This window comes from Amblyomma mixtum, chromosome 8 (genome assembly GCF_055824585.1).
Source record: "Amblyomma mixtum isolate Tamu chromosome 8, ASM5582458v1, whole genome shotgun sequence".
Classification (NCBI taxonomy): domain Eukaryota; kingdom Metazoa; phylum Arthropoda; class Arachnida; order Ixodida; family Ixodidae; genus Amblyomma; species Amblyomma mixtum.
The window spans coordinates 137,240,853-137,262,107 of record NC_143019.1 but is presented as its reverse complement, the minus strand read 5'-3'; the positions used below and the strand labels follow the sequence as shown (position 1 = coordinate 137,262,107).

The 21,255-nt window shown below is 52.4% G+C and overlaps 1 protein-coding gene across 1 annotated transcript in view; it reads left to right on the top strand.

The window, feature by feature from the left end:
- LOC149334584 (uncharacterized) overlaps positions 1 to 21,003 on the top strand; it is a 38,795-nt gene extending 17,792 nt beyond the window's left edge. The window contains exons 3-5 of the mRNA XM_089557957.1: positions 5,214 to 5,348; positions 19,965 to 20,097; positions 20,868 to 21,003. Of these exons, the coding sequence (XP_089414083.1) occupies positions 5,214 to 5,348; positions 19,965 to 20,097; positions 20,868 to 21,003 (404 nt within the window). The remainder of the gene's footprint in view (positions 1 to 5,213; positions 5,349 to 19,964; positions 20,098 to 20,867) is intronic.
- The last annotated feature ends 252 nt before the right edge of the window (positions 21,004 to 21,255 follow it).

The window sequence follows — 21,255 nt, the reverse complement described above, 5'->3', positions numbered from 1 at the left end:
ATGCTGACGTCCAGGTCGAAATGAGTCAAAGTGGGAGGCGAGGATGGACTGTTAGACGACGGCTACGATGAAGACCCGCCGGAAAGTGCGCCACAGTCCAGTGTCGAGAGTTGGAGACCGCAGACCTTTCGTTTTGATGGAGGAGGAGTTCGCCACACGAAGAGGCGGTCCAGTTGACTTAGAAGTGCGGTCTGACTTGGAGGCCGGCAGTACGCTGACCATGGCACCCATGTCGACGAGGAACCGCAGGCCGGATATGGTTGGTTGGTTTATGGGGTTTAACGTCCCAAAGCGACTAAGGCTATGAGAGACGCCGTAGTGGAGGGCTCCGGACATTTCGACCACCTGGGGTTCTTTAACGTGCACTGACATGCAGGCCGGATATGCGTTCCATGACTAACAAAAGGCGGCCGGGTTGAAAGGCTAGGTCACATGCCGCCGTCAAAGATCTCACATCGCGGTTCCCGACATCATGGAATGGGAAAGTTCACCGGCGGGCACGGTGCTGGAAAGTACGATGATACCAGCACAGAGGGAAGGTGGGAGAGCGGCGCGAACACTGGTTGCTCGGGAAAGTAGAGCGCCGGCCAGGACATGGGGAGAAACCGCATTGGCCATGTGAGGACGTCCACAGTGTGTCCAGAGAAACGGCGATCTGGTCAGTCCGGGCCTCTAACGGAGACATGGCAGAGGACTCTGGTGTGGAAGTGAGGGCGGCGACAGAAGGCAAATGCGCGTCGTGGTCTTGATGAGCTAACTGGGCGAGGCGATCGAGAGGAAAGTACCATGCAGCATCCAAGACGAGGCGCGTGTACTGCGGCAAGCGCTGCAGGAAAAGCTCTCTAACAAGAGCACCGTTGGAGTCGACGTTGCTTTCTCCCAGGAGCTGCCGCATGCTGGTGCGCAACTGGGAGGGCGGCGATCTCCCAGCTCTTCGCTGATGAGTAGGTGCTGAAGGCTCGAGCTCTCGGAGACTGGTGCGGTCCAGGATGCTTTGCTTGAGGCGCTGGTATGGGGCATCGCTCAAGGGTCCAGAGATGACGTCCGCGACCTCTTGAGCCATCTCAAGAGACTGACTGGAAAGTAGATGGTAAAACCGAGAAATCTCAGAGGTGACCACACTTGCGGGTTATTGCGCCATAACGATGGCAGGTGGAGCTGAATTGCTGCAACATCCCTTGGGCGCGAGGTAGCGTCAGGCGGAAGGTCGCCTGAGGGCGGTAAGTTGCTGGTGAATGGTATGGCAAAACAGCGCTGACGGACGGGACGGAAGAAGATGAGACAAACACATGCGCTGAACTAACAACCAAATGGTTTATTGCGAAAGAATGGTGCAGTATAAAGCATAGAAGGGAAAAACTGCGGTGTAAATATGACAAGGCATACATTCCGTCCCGTCCGTCAGCGCTGTTTTTCCATACCATTTAACATAAACCAACCAGCCCGACTCAGCCCTCTCCTTGAAGTTGCTGGTGTCGGTCATTTCTCAATCTGGAGTCACACCACTGTCGCGAAATTTCGGGGATGCAGCGGAGAGCCAATACTAGAGATGCAACGTATCAGGCTTCTAGGACCGAATGCCCGCGCCCAGCTTGCGCTCCGGGCACGCGCCGCTGTACTTTATTTCCATGTTCTGCCGGCATTGCGTAGCCGGCACCGAGACACCAGCTGGGGGCGCCGAACTGAGCGGCACCGCGTTGTGGCGTCGGGGGCGCTACAGTGTCCTGGTTTAGGTCGGGGAAGTCCACGGTGAAACCTCTCCTCACTGCCACTTGTGTCCTAGCACCAGAGCTGACTTATATCGCACATTTCAAAATTTACCGAAAAAACCCAAGTCCCGGTGACAAGGGTCACGTCAGGACCGATGGAAGGCTGCTGTGCGCAGCTCTGAGCCTGAGTTTCAGCTTCGGACCGCGGTCTGGGCTCGAGGAATCGACGAAGCCGAAAAGTGTACGGCCATCTGGAGATTTCGTAGGAATGCTTAGTTACCTAGCGCTGGCAATGCGATAGCTTTAGAAGCGGTTGATGCCTTTGCCGGAAGTGACGTCACCTTCCTCCAGCCAATCTGGGTACGCCACCTCCCTCCAATCAATGGGCGATTTTTATGACCGGCGACGCATTTCACCGCGAAAGGACTAGTTCAAGGGGTCAAAGCCAACCAAGAATCTTCTGGCTTGCATGGCCTTGAGTGTGCAGCGATGAAATAAATATTGCCGTGACTGGGTTTCGAACCCGCGGTGGCGCCAACAGATCAGCTTCGCTGGGCACTTCACGAGAGCACTGTGCTATCGTCGCAGCCGATCATGCATTGTGTTAAACTGCGACACACGCTCGCGCTGTGCATTGCACATCGTGGCATTCATTAACTTCCATTTGCAGCACTAACAGATCAGATCAGCTTAAAGGAACCGAACACTGATCAAAACGTGCCAACAATATCACGGTGTTAATGAAAAGGTCATGCCTCAAATTTTAATAACGGTGCGCTGCAATATCGAAAAGCGAGGGTTTTTATTAATTCGGCCCTGAAAATCACCTAAAAATCAACCTTGCTGTGAAACCCGCCGTTATCATTGTAGCCCACCATCTAACCACATCTCGGTAAAATATCACTGATTTGTTTTAAGTGCCCCGTGTTTTTTTTTCTTTCACTAGTGTTCGTCATGTTTTATTATACTTATTATATTTTATTATACACTCTCTCCAGTGCGCCATTCGATGAAAAGCAACGCTCCCTTGGCATCGTCAACTATGCGCTTTTAGCTTTTATAACTACATGGTGCCACAGTGTTTTAAATTTCTTGGATGGAGCGGCAACCACGGTCTATTAAAACATTCGTCGATGATGCGTAAATCCCTGTGCCATAACAGCTTTGGGTATGGAAAGTGAAATGGACGCCAATCCATATACTAATTATTCAAATTATTTTCTGTTACAGCGCTTTTGCCAACGTGCAATCGCCATCGTGTACACTGATCATGGTTTCCAGCATCAGGATACATAAAAACGGACGCATGCACTGATTTAAAAATTCTTGGTAACAATTTCCTATAGTATTTCCATAAAGCCGTTGCCGAATACAGCACATTACACAGCATGCTTTCAGTTACGCCGAAAAAAGCTGGGTCCATAAAGTACCTTTGGTGGTGGTGGTGGTAAAACTTTATTTCCCACAGTAGGGGTCCTGATGGACACTCGGCTAGGCGCCAGGTGTAGAGGGCAGCTCCCACGTAGGCACAGAGAGCCCGAAGCTCTCCGCCGCCGCGCGGGCCTCCTGGACAGCCCGAAGCTCTCCGCCGCCGCGCGGGCCTCCTGGACAGCCCGAAGCTGGTCGTGAAGTGAAGCACTCTTTAGTACTTTGTCCCAATGTTCCTTGTTCTGGGCGTAGGCGTCACTTGATGCACAACCACACAGCATATGGGTCAAGTCTACACGTTCACTGCACTGGTCACACACATGTTGTCCGTCGTAGTCTGGGTCGATGTGCTTCATGCGCCAGGGGTTGGGGTATGAGTTCGTTTGGAGCAAGCGTAACGTGACCGACTGGCTGCGGGTTAATTTTTTTCAAGTTCAGTCCCTTTCAAGTCAAAGCTTAACCTCAGTATAATGTCGCTAGGCGTGCCGACTATACCCAGCAAAGCAAACCATGATCCAATCAGGCTAAACAAATGCGTCTACTCGGTTTAACTACGTTAAAACCCTACCACTTTTTCCTCCGATTACGCTTTTAATACTTTCGCATCAAAACATCGCGCAGTGTAAAAAATAGATAATGCGAAAAATTCAAACCTACACGTCGCCGCAAGGAGCTGCCATGTAGCGTCGCTGTCGGTGAACTGTCGCTGCCCCAACAACAAGGAAACAAATTATTCAGAACTCATTGCCGGATTAGACATATGCACCAAGCTTTCGAATCGAATACATAGAATCAGTGCATTATATTCGGTCATGCAACAATTCATCATCATCATTTATATTACCCTTAAAGGCCTTTGTTGAGGCATCGCATGAAGGGGGCGACAAAGCAAATAAAACTGAGAATAACACGTCAACACAACAAAACATAACGCAATACAATAAAATGCAAAACGATAGATCATAATACAACGTTGGTCAATAACGAATGGCGAAAGGCTGAATCCGTTGGCAACAACAGCAACAAGAAAAAGAAAAAGTGTAACTGGATCAAGTTTGAGACAAATGGGCAATATCTTTTAATCAGTACAGTGATTAATTAATGTCTGTCGAAATTTAGTAGGGTCGCGCTCGTTTACAATGTAGTCGGGTAGCAAGTTCCAGTTTTCTATTGCTGTTGGAAGAAAAGATTTATAAAATGCTAATGTCGATCCGTGAATACGCTGAATGCTGACGAGGTTAAACAGGCGGCGCGATGTTCTGATGGGAGCTAGTAATAATGTGTCACTAAGATCAGGAAAATTGCAATATAATTTATGAAAGAGGCAGAGTCGTGCGATTTTCCGTCGGCACTCTAATGGCTGAACGTTAAGCGCAGATCTAATCCTGGTGATACTGTTGTGTCTACTAAGGCGAAAGCCTTCAATGGCTCATACTTTCGTGACCAAGACGAGTTAGCAAATTTGTCCGTGTTTCAGACTGGTCGAAATGGCCGTGACGTCACTGCGCGCGAATTTTGACGGGTGTCCACCGAAATATGTGAGAGAGTTACTGCGCAATTTCCTTTCCTCAAGTACAATTTTCGACTGGTGTCCACAGAGATATGTGAGACAGTTACTGCGTAATTTCGTTTCCTCAAATACAATTCTCATTTTCTTCATTACGGTCCCTCTTTCTCTTTCTTCTTTCACTCCACTTCCTCCCTTCCTGTACGGTGCGGTTCAGGTGTCCACCGAGACCTCAAAAAGCGTTGCGTTCAGAGGGCAACGCATCGCGCCGAACGGGTGGTGGCGTTCTGTGGACTCCCTGGCAGCGCTACAACACGCTGTCGCGTTGCACTTCTAAAGGCAAAGATTAAGCGTCATTAATTGGCAGTTAATTAATGCACCAACAGAATGTGAGGTGAACAATCGTTTAGCAGAATGCAGCACTCAGGCTTTCGCCTTTCACCACTTTAGCCGGTGAAGTTCCTCGTAGTTTTTGTAATTTGAGGATATGAATCGGGCTGCTCGGTTTTGAATGGCTTCTTCGAAGATGAACGCACGAATCGATCGATCCCCTGTCCCGGCCTGTGCAGCCTGCGTGTCCAACGCGGAGTGCGCCTTCTGTACGAATACGGAATGTGGCCGCAATCTGCCGGGCGCCAAGAGCAGCAAAGCCTGCCGCTGCACCGAAGGGACCACCGTGCTCTTGGGCTCCTGCAACCCCATTGGTGAGACATATCTTCCCTCGCCCTATTGCGAAGAAGCAAAAAAAAATCCAGGAAAAAATTTCAAGGAGTGCATTTAATACCCCTGTCAAGAGGGCAAGTTAAAATGGCTACGGAACATTGCTTGGGGGGATACCGGCTCTACTTCAGGTGGATTCTTTATGTCACACAGATGCTTACTTAAAAAGAATTACAGGAATCGATGCACAGGAACGGGAGTTATTCAATGGAGAAATTTTAAAATACAAGCAAACAAAACGCTGCCCTCAACTCAATTTTGGCGGGGCTTCCCACTCCTATTTCGCTCTCCCAATGACTGCACCTGGCGGAACCAGTCAAAACAGCCTGCCAGAGAACGTCGCGGAAGTTTGCGCTCCATGGTTGCCTGCTCTCTGTAACTCGTTCTTGCTTAGACTGGCAGCGTCGTTTCCATGCCAGAGCCCCCGGTGGTGTATTTTTATTTTACTTGCTTTGCAGCGCTTTTATCTGAGACGAACAAGTTGTTCTTGTTGTTCTAATAGAAAACGACAGCTGACAAAATGTGTCTCTATTTGTTCACATAATTTGCAGCATATTTACTGTTTGTCCAGTCATCAAGCTCGCGCCAGGTGATGTCACATCCGCTGCTAAAACTCGCCACTGTGTGGGGACACCATCAGAGCCATGAATTTGTTTTTGGGAGGACATTAAAATATTAAAAATTGGAATATACGCGGTATTATTGACGCTAATAGCACCATTGTAACTTGATCACTGTATGCGATCAACAGGCAAAACAGTCAACTAATACCCCTGTCAAGCGGGCAAGTTAAGTGCACTTACGGAGAGTGTCACAATGTGTAAGTACACTTTGCCACATCTAAACGACGCAAGTGGAGTGTCACTCGCGGAAGAGTGCACTCCACTAGGAGTGCGTTCACGGACCACACTTTGCTGGCCGAGTGCGTAGCCTCGACGCCAGCGGTTCCAATGGTACAAAATTTATAGTGCATAAAAAGTGCAACTTTATTTTACGTGCTATAACACTGTTTTCAGAAAAAAGTTCCGTGGTTATAGCTACAAGCGAAGCAACAAAACAAGTAAACGTGATCAGATACAACATCGCTGCCCGCCGCCATCTTGTTTGTTGTCGAAATTCTGGATAGTCTTGGCTGGTCTTGGCTTTTCTTCTATTTTCATTTTTTTTTCATCGTTAAAAACTGTTGAACCTTGTTTTATTTGCGCTGACACGTTAAGCAATCAAATCTTATGCGTCTTTTTTTCTTTTCCATCGTCCTGTTCAGAAATTGCGTTCATTTTCTGTCGCCATTTTTTTTTAGCACGAGTGCACTTTGCTTTCCCTTTAGCACCGCGTCGCCCAAAGTGTCACTCAGGATGCCGAACCGCACTCCCCCTAAGTACACTTAACTTGTGCGCTTGACAGGGGTATAAGTCTGCTTATGTGTGGAAATGCGAAAGCGTTTGAGTACCGCACACGACGGCATTCAAAAACGAACTGACAGGCTGCGACGCAACTTCTTGTCTAGACATGTTCCTATCACGTCACTAGGTGGGTGCCATCATGTGACTGGTTGATGACGTCACTGTCACGATTGCTACCACTATTACTGTCACTAACGATTACTACCCCTAACTATTACCGTCACTATTACTACCATTATAGCTACCACATTTTTATGATAATTACCGGTTTTGTTTCAGCATTTCCCTGTTAATTACCTGGTTATCGTTACTTAAGACCATTCTTATCGTTGTTATCTCGTGTACACATCTTGTTGTCACGCCATCCATGAGGAAAGAAATGCTTTGGCATTAAAAACTTCTGTCGAATTCGGATCTGGAGTCGTGTGCCAGCCTTGACATGATAAACATAGACAGCATTCAGTGCCATTCATAGCTCTTCTCCGCAAAATGGTGTTGCCAGAACACGTGCTTCGTCCGTCGACACAGACAGCGTCTACTCCAAAGTACACCTCCAAGCTCCAGCATGAGCCGCTGGAACAAGTGTTTAGAGTCGGCAGACGTCTAACTGTGTATTCCGTTTAATAAATCTAGCTTTTTATTCTTTCACAATACCGTGAAAAGAAGCTAAGGTAAAAGCTGCTTAGTGCATAACGAAGACGTGTCCTTGGCGCACGTACCTATTGACACCATTTGCAGCAGAAACCCAAAATACGCTTACAAAATACGAGTCCGAAGAAGACGAATGCCGACTGTTGACTTTATACGGGAAGACAGCCCGGCAGTCGTTCCATAGCGAGACGTAGTGGAATCCGCTGGGGTTGGGCACGAGCCTATTTTACGACGTTAGTGACACAAAGCCGAATGTAGCGATTGAAGTCGAAGGTGAAAGCAGGCCTTTGCCGCTTTCTTAACCGTCATGTTCCTTGAAACACGCGGTGGAAATTGCATTCCATTGGTTTTCAGAGCCAATTTTTTTCTCCTCTTGTCTATATTTCTATCTCATTCATATCTGTCAACTGCGTTCTTATCTAAACCAACTTTCCCTTACCTTCACCCAAAGTGAAGTCTGAAGAACGCCGCGGGATGGTTTGGCGTTCCTCGAGCCGAGAACCCCAAGCATACCGCGCGAACTTGTCACCGAACTGGCAGGAAATGTTCTTCTCCGAAGTTAACCAAAAGCACTAGAGTCCCAGCCATGTAGGAGCTCGCAGAGCACGGTACCACTCGTTGTGCTTGCGGAATTCTGCAGCACTAGAGCTTACCCAGGCAGCACAACAACATTGGCCGAAGGTCGGTCAACTGTTGGCAAAAATTGGCACGAACATCGGTCCTACACTGGCATTTGGGCCGAGCGCTACCACTTTACACATTGGACCTACTTTCATGCCAGTTTTGGGCCAATGTTCGGACGATCAAGCGGCCAACGCAGTACCGATGTTCGTTCTGCAGCATGGGCCAGCAAAGGTCTCATACTGGTATCCTACTTTCAAACATTGGTAGCCAGCTTTCAAACATTGGTAGCCAACTTTCAAACATTGGTAGCCAGCTTTCGAATAATGGTTTGCAGCTTTCGAATAATGGCATCCAGCTTTCGAATAATGGTTTCCAGCTTTCGAACGCTGGCACATGCAATTAACCCACTCGCCAATGACCGGCAATGTGGATGGATGTACATACCATTCTACCTAGCAAATATTCATAATAGAGGGTGCGAAAGAATTCCAGGAAAAAGACCCGTTTATTGCTTTGAGTTACAAGAATCACGCTTTTAGCCCGCACAGGATGGTTTGCGCTACCACCAGCCACCCTGGGGAGTAAAGAAAGAGGCCCAAGAGCATGGTGGCAGAGGCTGTGGGAAAACAATTTATTTTCAAGTTTGGTGCGTGCCAATCAGGTTGGGCAAAGCATCTGGGCAAGGTGCTGCGGCACGGCTAAGGCATCCATAAAATGCTCAACGGAGCTGTCCTCCAGTGAACTGATCAGTCATATCCGAAGTAATCGTTGCACTCCACTTGCAAGAGGGCTGCTGGACTGCATTCAAACAAATTCCTCGTCCAGCTCTTGCACGATGGCCTCACGAAGCGCCGAGCCTGCAACGATCGAGATACATGATGTCATGGTAAGTTGAATTATGGCCATCACAGAACAAAAACAAAAATGATTAAATAAGACTGAATTTTGTGAAACACAGTCATCGTGAAGACACTAGCAACATATTTTACAGGATAATTTTAAATTTATTCTTAAGAACCAGCACCACATTAGTTGCACAAAGTGGAATTTAATTTACTAAACTTCTCTTATACCAAATGGTTTAATTTAGTCCAATGCGTCGTGTCGCACTCCCAGTAAATATATTCAATGCGAGATAAGCTAATTAATGTGAATTGAAAACAGATTAATGTATTATTTTGTTTTAATATCATAACTCGTATTTCTAAATTGCGAGCTAATTTTTTATTCAAGTAAATATGCACAGGTTGTAGCGTCTCTTCCACATGGACGTCAAAACAACATTTTTGATTAGTTTTTTTTAATAGGGTTAAAAATATGGCTTGCAATTTTTTGCGAAATACGCTGAACGCAAGGAACTCAGGGCACCTTTGTTTTACCTTAGTCGCTTCGCATGCATGCTATAATTGGATTCGAAACTGCGACTTGCAAACCACACAAAAATACTAGTCTGATAGTCCAGAGTAATGCCCTTTTTCATTGCGAGAGAACTTGGGCAAAAGCTTTAACCAGAAATTGCGGATTTTCTATTGAGTCTGCAAGTGTAGAAGGCAAAAAGAAACAGTACGGAAGTATTACACATATTCTTACCAACTGGTCTGCAGTGGAAAATTAATTAAGCGGTTCTGATTTCCGTCGTGCATAAGCGGTAAAGGACATGTTCCCGAATGCATCCCATTTAAGGTCATATGAGTTCAAACCCGCTGTTAGCCAAAGTAGCGAATCTTCAGTGAGTTAATCTCATCAAAGACGAAAAATAAAATTCTCACCATTCGGCCACAATTCCACTGCGCACGACGTCAAGCAAGCCATTTCGCAATGAGAGTGGGTACACAGAAGTCGTCCTCGTGCTTTTTGGCTCGCTCTGTTTTCCTGCCGAAAAAATAAAGGCGCATGTAGTCAAAGCAACGTTTACTACAAAAACCACTTTAACTTCCAGACGTATATCAAGATAAAAGAGTTTTAGTACTTACAGATAAGATCTTGTAGGCGGTACGAACAGCGTCGGAGCTCTCCTAATATATGAGCGTGGCTTTTCGCGTGCACAGACTATGAACGGTGCTAGCTCCAGTGTGCATGCATTTTCGTCGTGTTGGTCGTGCACGTGGTTGGGCTCCGCCGTGGAGTCAAGAATGCCTTATTGTGATGCGTCGCGCGGTTCCAAGACGAGCAGTGGGGACGATGGTGGGGGGGGGGGGGGGGGGGGGGAGGGGTTGGCTGGAGGTGATAGTCATTTACCTTTACACAGGTTTTGTGGTTCCGAAAAAAGTCCTCGAGCTGAAAGGTGGAGACAGGGAGATCGTGGAAGGGTGCACGAACAGCGAAGCGCGTAGCTGCGCGCGAGGGAAAATAGCTTTGAGGAAGTGACAACCAAAAAGAAAAAAAAGCGCTTCGCGGGGTGGGGGGTTAGCCCGCTACCTAAAAAAAGGGCGCGGCCGGGAGAACAGGTGGGGAGATATGGGAAGACTTGAAAGAGAGAGGGAAAGCGGCCAGAACACGTGAAAAGGGTTTGGAATTTTTGGAGAACGAGTCACATGGCCACAGGCAGTACGGAAAGCAATACCTACAAGGAACAAGTAGATGGGAAACACGGAAGCGTCAAAGTATTGCTACAAAGCTGGTGGTGGTAGTGGTTTATTTAAAAAATAAAAAGTGAAGCAAAAGAGTGTTGCCGGCCGCGGCAATTGCTATCTAATATCTTAAGCACCCGAGCTGCAGCCGGCGGAAACGAATGGGAAAGGAAGAGGATAGTGAGGAGAAGTACAGAGGGGAGCGACAGCGAGAAAGGACAGGGTAGAGCTTTGTACACTATTTACAAAATACAAAAGTAATCAAGTTCGCGCCGCTCGCGCGCTAATGTCCAAGCATTGTCCGAAAATAAGTGCGCGCGAGCGGCCACTGCGCACAATCACTTACACAAGAAGTAAACTGTATGTACATAGCCGCGCGCACGTAGCGTCCTGTCTCGGATTAATCGCGCGCGCGGCACACTGCACTAGCGGCCGGGGTGGGGCGCCCGGCCGCGTATACCGTCCGAGGTAGCACCCACGGAGCGTTCGTGTCACGCGTGCACTACCTGGCGTAGAGCAAGCGGGGAGTCAAGTCCGCCTGCTCGATGAACGCACAGAGACTCACCATTGTTCTGTCACGGGTGCGCACACTGCCGCGCGGCCACAGGAGCGCTTCGAGACTGTCCGGGATGATTCCCAGCGCCCTGTAGGCCGCGAGCATCTCGCGACGCGGCACTGCAGAAGCGGTACAGCGAAGGAGCATGTGCTCCAATGTCTCCACTGCGCCGCATTCAGCGCACGCGTCGCTCGACGAAAGTCCGTGGCGCACCCGTCTTTCCCCGGGCCACACGCAGCCGACGCGCACTCGGATGATCATCGCCCGCTGGAGGCGCGACAGTGAGCGCGCGCCGACGAGAGAAATGCGCTCTCCTCGCGCGATGCGAGGGTCCGGGTGTTGCTGACGGAGGTGGTCGTAGATCACCGCACGCACGTCTTCCAGGGCGAGCGGCTCGTCGCTGGGAGGAAGCTGATGTGCGGCGGTGGCGAGCTCGTCGGCTTGCTCGTTGCCGCGGACGCCGCAGTGACCGGGCACCCACTGCACGCGAATACTGCATCTGCGCTCCGCGAGGCGCTCAATGCGCTCGCGTAACGCGCACAGCAACGGGGTGCCACGGGCGGGAGTCTGCAGGCGGCTGAGGGCGGCACGGGAATCACACAGCAGAGCACACCTGGGTGGAGGCGGAGTAAGGGTGAGCACCAGGTCCAAGCCCAGGCGAAGACCCAGTAGCTCCGCCGTGGTCGAAGAGCCCAGGTAAGCCACTCTTTGCTGGCGGTGCAGCTGCAGGGCGGGATGGTGGCCGCTGCGGCGAGCGAGCAGTTTTCGCTCACCACGGAGCCGTCAGTGAACACAAGCAGATGGTCGCGCAGTTGCTCGTAGATGACGGCTCCGGCTAGCTGCTGCACTGCACATAGTGGTGTGCTGCGTTTTCCCGCGATGCCGACGATCTCTCGCTGTACCTCCGTCGTGAGGGGCCAGGGGGAGCAGAGGCCGTAGGGGGCGTGGCGCGCGTCAGCTGGTCATATTCCTGCAGTGCCGCGCCCATTCTTGAGCGCGGGTAGTGACGAAGGCGCTGCAGGAGTTCCGCGCCGTCTGGTGCGCGGTGAAGGCGGTCAATGTGGTGCAGCGAGCGCTGCGTGGCCTGTAACTGCAGCGGCCACGCGCCCGCCTCGGCCAGTGTCGCCTCGCATTGCGAGTTTCCGGGTAGACCGAGGCAGGTCCGCAGCGCTTTGCGATGCTGCACCTCCAGTGCCTTCCATGATGGTTTGCGCACCGTGACGAGGGGCAGCGCGTAGAGTATCGCCCCTAAGGCTGCGGCGTTGTAGAGGCGCAGCGCAGCCTGCTGAGAAATCCCCTGGCCCCGGGCGGTGAGCTTGTGCACAGCGGCTGTAGTCCTCTTCATCTGCTGGCAGGCCCTGGTCGCCGCGGGGCGGAAGGAGAGGCGCTGGTCGATTTCCAGGCCGAGGTACCGCACGGAGCTCTTCCACGGCAGCGGCGTCCCAGCCAACGTCAGCGGCGCCAGGCGGGCGCATCTGCGAGCTGCGCAGGCCATGGCTGCAGTCTTCTCCGCGCAAAGCGCCAGGCCGAGGCCCCGCAACCGGTCGCCGATAGCGTCAAGGGACCCCTGGAGGCAGTCTCTCACGCGGGAAGCCTCGCCCGGAGGTCCCAAGCACCACAGAGCGATGTCGTCCGCGTATATGGAGATGTACACGCGGTGCCGGTTGCCTGTGGGCAGACAGCCCGGCACCGCCGACATCGCCACATTGAAGAGGAACGGGGACAACACCGACCCCTGCGGCACGCCTAGATCCACCGGGCGGGGCTGAGAGAGAGCCGCTCCCACGCGCACGCGAATAGTGCGCGCGTTGAGGAACCCCTGCACATAACGCAACAGACGACCGGCCACGCCCGCCTCTTCCAGCCTCGCGAGAATTACCGCACGGTGGACGTTGTCAAACGCACTCGACACGTCGAGCAGCAAGAGCAGTGCTACCTGCCGCGCCGCCACGGCGTGCTCGAGTGCGGAGACAACGTCCGCGATTGAATCTGCCGCGCAGCGCATCCCGCGAAACCCTGTCTGACGCTCGTCGAACAAGTCTGCCTCCGCGGCCCGCGCATGCAGGCGTTGGAGCGCCATATGCTCCATCAGCTTGCATGCCGCCGACGTTAGCGCCACTGGCCGGTATCCGCTGAGCTCCGTGGGTGGGCGGCCTGGCTTCGGTATCGGGCAGACGACCGCTGTGCGCCACTCCTCAGGTAGCACCCCGCGTTCCCACACCAGGTTGAGCTGCCGCAGGAGGACTTGACGTTGTTCCGCGTCCAGGTTGCGCAGCATCTGGTACGTAACCCCGTCTGGCCCGGGCGATGAGCGGCGGGTGCAGTGGTGCAGCGCGTCGTTCAGTTCCGCCGCTGTGAAGAGCGCGTTGCACGGGCCGTCATCCGGGGCGGGGGAAGAGTACCTGGCGTCAAAACTGGGGCCCGATGTCGTCACTGCACTGCTCGCGGGACGCTGTGGCGCAAATCGGTCAGCGAACTGCTCAGCCAGCTGTTGGTTTGTTTGGCCGCTCGAGATGGCGAGAGCGGCCAGGGGCTGAGGGTTCGCCTGAGGTGTAGTGATGCGCCGCAGGGTGGTGAAGAGCCGCCGCGAGCTGCGATCCTTCTCCATCGTGTTGCAGAGAGAAGCCCACTGCCGTCGATAAAGCTTGTTGGAGTGACGCCTTGCCGCTGCGTCCAGCCGATTGTAGACCGTCCAGTCTTCTGGCTTGTCCGGCCGTCGCGCCCTGCGCTCCGCCTTGTCCCTTTTGTCGCGCAGATCGAGCAGCTTATTGTCGGGTGTTGGCTGACCTGCCCGCACCTCTGCGCGACGCGTGGCTGCGAGGGCGCTCCGGACAAGACTGGTGAAGTAATCGGCGCCGGACGCAGCGGCGGCGTCCACCTCTTGGCGGAAGCGGCCCCAACTCACGATTGCGTACGTACGCATGGGGCGCGCCTCTTTAGCAGTGGGCTCTATGGTGATGGAGAAGTGATCCGAGCCCCAGAGTGATGGTGCACGACGCCAGGTCGCCTCGATGCCGCTGGACGCGAACGCAACGTCGATGCAGGAGCCTGACGATCCACGCCGTCGGAAGGTGGGCTGGCCAGTGTTGAGAGGAGTGAGTCCCAGCTGCGTTGCTGTGTCATGCAGGTCGTCGCCGCGCCGGTCGTTGCGCGCACTGCCCCACGCACAATGATGGGCGTTGAAGTCTCCAACTAAGAGCTGGCGCGGGGCACAACACGACGACACTGCACGAAAACACAGCGCGTTCCACGCCACAGCTGGGCGCACATAAACACTGGCCACTGATGTGTCAACACCCCCGACGCGCACTGTCACTGCCACGCACTCCTGAACGTCACTCGTCGCCGCCGCCGTGCCGACGAGCGCGTGCTGGACGTCGCGTCGCACATAAATGGAGGCCCGCGATTTCCCGGGTCGATGGGCTGGGTCGCCGCAGGGGATCGATGCACATGACTCCTCCTCACACTTCGTTGGTGAATGGTAACCGATGTAGCCGGGCAGCCGCCTTTGGGGCTCCCCATCCCGCAGCCGGACATAAGTTTCCTGCAGCGCGATCACCTCTGGTTGTTCGGATGTTATGCGTGAGCGGAGCTCAGCGTATCGCGCTGCAAGGGAGCGGACGTTCCATTGCAGGACTGTGGGAATGCGGGGTACTGCCCGGCGACTAGCCATGTTGTTGGCTGTTTAGTGCAGGAGGGCCTGTCGCTTCCTCACAGATGCGGCGACCCTCGGAGCCCTCTGGCAGGAGCACGCTTAGTGCTCGCAGCGCGGCCTGCAGGCGCTCGATTAAGGCGTCGCGTGCGTCCAGAGGGGAGCCACCGGAGGTAGTCGGTGCGGGCCTCACTGGTGCGGTGCGGGAACCGGCCTGCTGCTTGGGATGCTGCCCCCGCTGCTTCTGAGGCCGGAGCTGCTGAGAAGGCTGCTGCTGCTGCTTGCTGTGGCCCGCAACCTGCGCATAGCTGCGCTTGCTTGGTTGCTGCTGTGCAGCCTGCGGAGCCGTTTCTTCGCGTACAACCGCGCGCACGGCCCGTCGTGAGAGAGGCACCTCTGACGAAGCCAAAATCGTGGCGACATGCCTCTCTCGTTGCCAGTGGGGACATGAAGGGTCCGTGGCAGGGTGTCGACCGCCGCAATTTGAGCAGCGCGATTTTCCGCTGGTGCACGCTCCAGTGTCGTGTGGCGCACCGCAGCGGGCACAGCGGGCAGCAGCTCTGCAGGCCTCGGTGGCATGGCCCAGGCTGGAACAGCGGGTACACTGCAGTGGGCGCGGGCGGCAGGGCCGGACAGCGAGGCGCCGCCTGTAAATGAACACATGCGGCGGCGGGATCGGCGCCGCAAATCGGAGAAGCAGCGTGCTTCCCGACAGCGACGCCGACGTCACTGCCACCGCCGACTCCACTGCGGCAAGCAGCTGGTCCGCTGAGCGGCGCGCGTCCACGCCGAACACGAGCCCACTGGACTGGTTGCGAGGAGCTGGCTCCCTGGCGCACACAGCCAGGCCACGGATGACAGTCGTGGCCAGAAGCGAGCCGAAGGTAGCTGCGCAGCCGGTGTCCACCGCCACGACGTTCCGCCGCGTGTTAACGCGAACCGCCAGCACGCCAGGGCGCGGGCCCAGCTCCTCAGCAATCTCCCAGCCCTGTTCCCTGCTTATGGCCACGCCGCGTTCCGCTGGCCGGAACAGGACTGTCCAGTGGAGCTCCTCATGGACCGCCACAGCAGCAGCAGCTCTCTGCAGGGCAGCCTTACGCCTTCGCTGTGCTCGGGTTGAAGCCTGGCGCCAGGGGATCAGGCTGGCGGTCTCCAGTGAGCATGAGGATGCCAGGGGGGCGTGGCGTTCGTTGCTGTCAGGCACGCTGGCAGCGTGCGCCGCGCTCCGTCTGAGAGCCGTAGCTGCGGCCTCTGGGTCACGTGCTGGGTTTGCTGGCTTCTGCGCCGCGTCAGCCGATGTCGTCACCGGCAGCTGGTCCCTCAGGGTGGGGGCTTGCGTTCCGGCGAGAGCAGGGGGAAAGCAGCCAGCACTGGCTGACACGCCATTGTCGGCTGTCACCTCCCTGGCTCTTTGTCCTGTGGTCGCTCCCTCAGGACGCGGAGGGGGAGGTGAGACAGGTGCAGTTAGCTGCAGCGCTTCGCGCTTAGCAGCAGATTCCTCGCCCCCGCTGCCTTTGTTCCCCTCCCCCTCTTCAGAGTGGGTGGAACGGCGCCGCTTGCGATGGGTGCTTTGATCCATGGCGTCGTCCCCCTCTGGCTCTTCTACAGCTGCTTCCACCGCTTCTGGAATGTAGCCGCCGCCGAGTGGTGGCTGCAGGACCGGGCTGGCAATGGCGGCTCCCACGTGTTGGTCCGCGCGCGCCGCCATCGCAGCAGCACGTGGCGGAAGGGCCAAGGTGGGTAGCGTTGCCTTCGCCGTCTCCGGAGTCAGGGCAGCGCGCTGTGTTGCGCGTTGCACGCACTCTATCCATCTCTCTAGCAGCGGAGATGAATCGATAGACCGGTCGCGGCGTGCGCTTTGCGAACGAGGTCCGTCCGGCACAGTCCTAGGCTTGCGCATTCCGCGGCCGCGGGCCTCCTGGTGGGGCTCCATGGCCTTGGGGCCACGGGAGGTCGTTATCCTAGGTCCAGGTCCGTTGCCTGCGGGTCGTACGTGCAGGCGATGCGGGCCCAACCCGGTTGCTGCACGGCGTAGCTATTCCCGGCCGAAGTCGAAGGAGCGTCAAAAAACACGTCCGACTCGGTCAAAGGTCAGAACCGGTCTCTCTACAAAGCTGCAGCAAAAGCCCGAAAATTTTGAAGTGAAAAACTTGGAGCTTCAAGATGAATTTCGCCAAAACGACTTCAGACACTCGCGTATTTTGTGGGGCCGTATGATGTGGCTTCTGTTAGTTCAAGATAGCTTAAAATGTTACCACATAATAACAAAAATATAAAGCAAAAAATATCCAAGCAGAATGCGCGCTCTTTCATAGTTTCATGTACCGTACATACGCCAAACAAGCTAGGTTAACATGCGTCTAACGCCAGTTGTCAGTCCATTTATTCAGTGGTCGTCGAAGAATCCTCAAATTGTTTGTTGGTGTGGAAGTTTCGCGCAAAAAAAGCAATAACAAACAAAGGCATGTTGAATTGTGGTTCGCAACTACTTTCGATGGTTTTCATCAATAAAGGTCATGTTCGAAAGAAAAAAAAACTTGCGAGTACATATGCAAGGACCTGAGCAAGAGCTATATTGCCCCCAATGAAAATTACGCAACAGAAGAATAAAATGGTCCAAAACAACAATTTCCAACACTACGATTTGCAGAAAAGGAAGGAAATAGCAAATCAGAAAACACGGGAAAGGCGCGATCACAGGGCACGAGGTAGGGAAGCGTAGGAATCGCTTAGCACGTGTCCGCGTATGTTTATGAAGCACCCGCCTAATATTTCACGAGCGCTACGCATAATTCGAAATTACGAGGCGACTGCTTCGTTTCTGGACGTTGCCAAAACTGAGCACAATTTCGGTTTAGCGAATGCACTTGCGCTAATCTATTACGTTTGTATCGCGATCTCCATGAAGCAGACACCAGCTGCGCACAGCGGCAGTGAATTCCTAGAGCGAATAAAAAAAGTGATTTTTTTTATTCCAAAAATTTAATCAAATCAAACTTATTTGATTTTTTGTTGAAGGCGCTTGTTGACAATTTTTGTTGAAGGCGTCTCGGGTGTAATCAGAACGTTAATTCTGATCAACACGACTTCGATCGCAATTCTCCTAAACGTATTATTGCTGCTCACTGCGCAACCAGAGTGCACCTTTTCCAACGGAATCATGGGTAGCTTTGCTCACAAACTGCAAAAGTGTTCGGTTAAAATATAATAATAAATAAAACCAAATCTTTGAACTCGCATGTTTTAGCGCGTTCGAAAATTATGAACTGCTGATATCGTACTCGACCATAAAAATAATTTTGAACCCACTTTAATGGATGACACAATGTTTACCAACGTTTGCCAGTATACTTTGAACACTGGATAAGCGGTGGCAATCCTAGGCCAATATAGCCAGCTCCCGGAAATGGCATAGCCAATTCTGGCAAAGAGTGGAACAACACTGGCTAACATGGCCCATGATAGCCAGGATTCGATGATGGCACAGCCAGCAATGGCAAACAGTGGGGCAATCCTGGCTAACCTGGCCCATGATAGCCAGGATCTAATTACGGCTCAGCCAATACTGGTAAAGCGACGGACAACCAGGGCCATTGTTGGATGTGCTAAGGAGTGGCACAACCAATATCGGATGCTCACTGGCAACTCTGGGCCTAGTTAGGGCCACGCTTTGCCAGTCAATTTCCAATATTGGCCCGCTGCCGTGTGCTACCTGGGTAATTTCCTGTGCCCGCATTGGCGCAAATCGCGCAAAAATTTACCCATACTTGAGCTGCGAGATCTTTGCGACATTCATGCTTAGGAAAACACTTTTGTCGGCTGGAATTCCTCCACCAACCTGAAGATCCAAGTCACCTCCCGAGAGATGCCTACAGCCACTTACCCTTTCCTCTTCCTCAGTCCGGTCTGATGCTTAAACCCAAGAGTTTCTAAATATGGACACAATAAAGGCTTAAGTGAATCATATCCCTCGTCTTCTGGGGGAACATGCCTTCAGACCCGGTTCTCCCTGCAGCTGTATGGCATCGTCTGCTTTTATATTTTTGAAAGAAAAAATTGGCAGTGACTTAGCTCGGCTATGCCAGGATATACGTAGCGAAAGCTAAGGCATAGGGCGACATGTTATCAAGCATGCGACACAGCTGGCGAAGCGAGAGGAGGCGAGCGCAACGACGAGGCAAGCGGTGTGACGTCATACAGCGGCGGCGGCTGCGCGGCGAGGCGCGCGGTTTGACGTCATGCCAGATGGCGCTGCGAGCGCGCGGCGTCCGCTAGCTGCGGCGGTTGCTAGGCAACGGCTCAAGGTCGGTCTCTGTGCCTCCTCGGAGCACTGCCACAGCGAAATCGCAAGTTCGTGGCCAATGTAGCTTTCGCTACAAAAGAAATAGAAGCAGACACCCCCGTCCTCCTTTCTCAATGCCGTCACGATATGTCTACATAATCCCGATATGTGCTACATCTGCGGCATTAAAGCGAAACTGCATAGGTTTTAGAAATCAACGAGCTTAAGAGGGTCGAATGTGTGAAACTTGGAGGTAAAGCATGCAAAGTTTTTTGCGCTAGCGCTTGAAATAGTGAAGTAGTCGCTGATTAAAATCCGGACGCCCTTCAAGCTTCTCCGCAGTGTACAACGCCAAGTGGCGGGGACGCATGATGACGTCATCGAAGATATCGGTATACATTTCCAACCCGCAAACGCCTGATTTGGAGAAAAAAAGCAACGCCACCGGAGGCAAACCCTGCCGAGAGTTGTTTGGCAGCGTCTAACAAGTCAGGGCAGGGTGTGGCTTACGAAAGCAGTAATTTGAAATCATGCCTTCCGTGACGTCACGCTGAACTTTCCTGCACACCTCCAGTGCATTGAGCAGAAGCGCGAAATTCAATCGTCGATTACGTCACTATTTTAAATGCTAGTGCAAAAACACTTGGCATGCTTTACCTACAGCCTATATAGGTTTGATTCCTTGAATATCGCGAAATTCTCAAAGTGCTGCAGTTGCCCTTTAAGCCCCCACAAGGTGTTCGTTCACTGTACAGCTGTGCCTGCGAGACACGGCTATAATGAACGCCAAGGAAGACAAGCACTTATAGCGCCGGCTTTGGGATCAGCCGCCAAAATTTGCGGTGGTTGGCCACCCTCGCAGACAACCTTGGTGCCTGTCCGTATGGCCGCTGCCCCTTCGAGTATTCGCACTGTGACTCCGCCACCCGGACCTGCCAGTGTGATCCGGGATACGAGCTGCATGTCTACGGAAAAACGTGGATCTGCGAAAAGCAAGGGCAGTAAACTCAGCGCCTGGCGTTTTTAGTTATCACGTTAGCTCTTTTGTTCTGCGGTGTCTTGTTTCTACAAACTAGTATCAACATATTAGGAAGCGTGCAAAAAAGTCCGTTCGTTTAATCCACAGCACCTTCCTGAACACGCTCTGTAACCGCGTTGATAACTAGAGCAGATTTTTCACATTTTCTCAAAAGAAACTGCGTCGCGTAATAAATTTTTAAACCAGGTATTAAAGGACATTACATGGTAGAATTTGCAAACATAGTACATTATTTCTCTGAGTAGGCCACAGTCATCGCCATAATAAGGCAGCAACTCTTTTTATGACAAATAGATAGCTACTTTGAGTAAGATTTTTTAGAAGTTTCTTGAAATAAATTTAGAACAGTAAAATATCACGGCCACATTTTCAATTGTTTGTTTCTCATTTGTAGCTTTGCGGGTGTTTCACAGCCGTGTGTTTTAAAAGAAGGCTTCAAAAACTTACAAAAAGCACGACGTTTGAAATAGAGAGGAAAATTTTTAAGAAAAGTACAACTCTAAAAAATCATTCAAATTTCGTAACTAATGAACTGATGTTTAGTATTTAAATTTGTGGCCAGCACAGTCTGCTGGTTAGGGACAACGGCGTGTTCGAAGCCATGGACACGACGGTCTATATGTTTGTTTGCTTGTTTGCCGGTTTGTTTCTAACTCAATAATTCATTCATTTGCCGTGGCAGTAAACCACCGTTCCGTACAACTCGATTCCTCTTGTGTCGTTTGCAGATATCGAAAATGTGGAACGCAACTGCAAATACGCCAAGGACTGTTATGCCGAAAAGATATGTGAGGACGAAATCTGCAAATGCCCCAAGAAATATGAGCTCAAGGGCCTCGAATGTGTCGGTGTGTGTCGGTAGGGGTGGTGGAAACATTTATTGTCAAGCAATGCAAACGGGGCACTCCCCCACCGCCCCCCCCCCCCCCCCCTTAGGTGGCACAAGGCAATCATTAGGGGGCCGCCCTTGGAGGGCTATCGGCTTCAAGGCGTCAGTATTTATCCGGCATTGGGTCAGCAGCAGCGGAGCTGGCCAGGAGAGTCTCTCAGTATGACTCCTCCGTTGTTGGGAATGGAGGGTGTGGGAAGGTAGGGCATGTGAGAAGGATGGGAG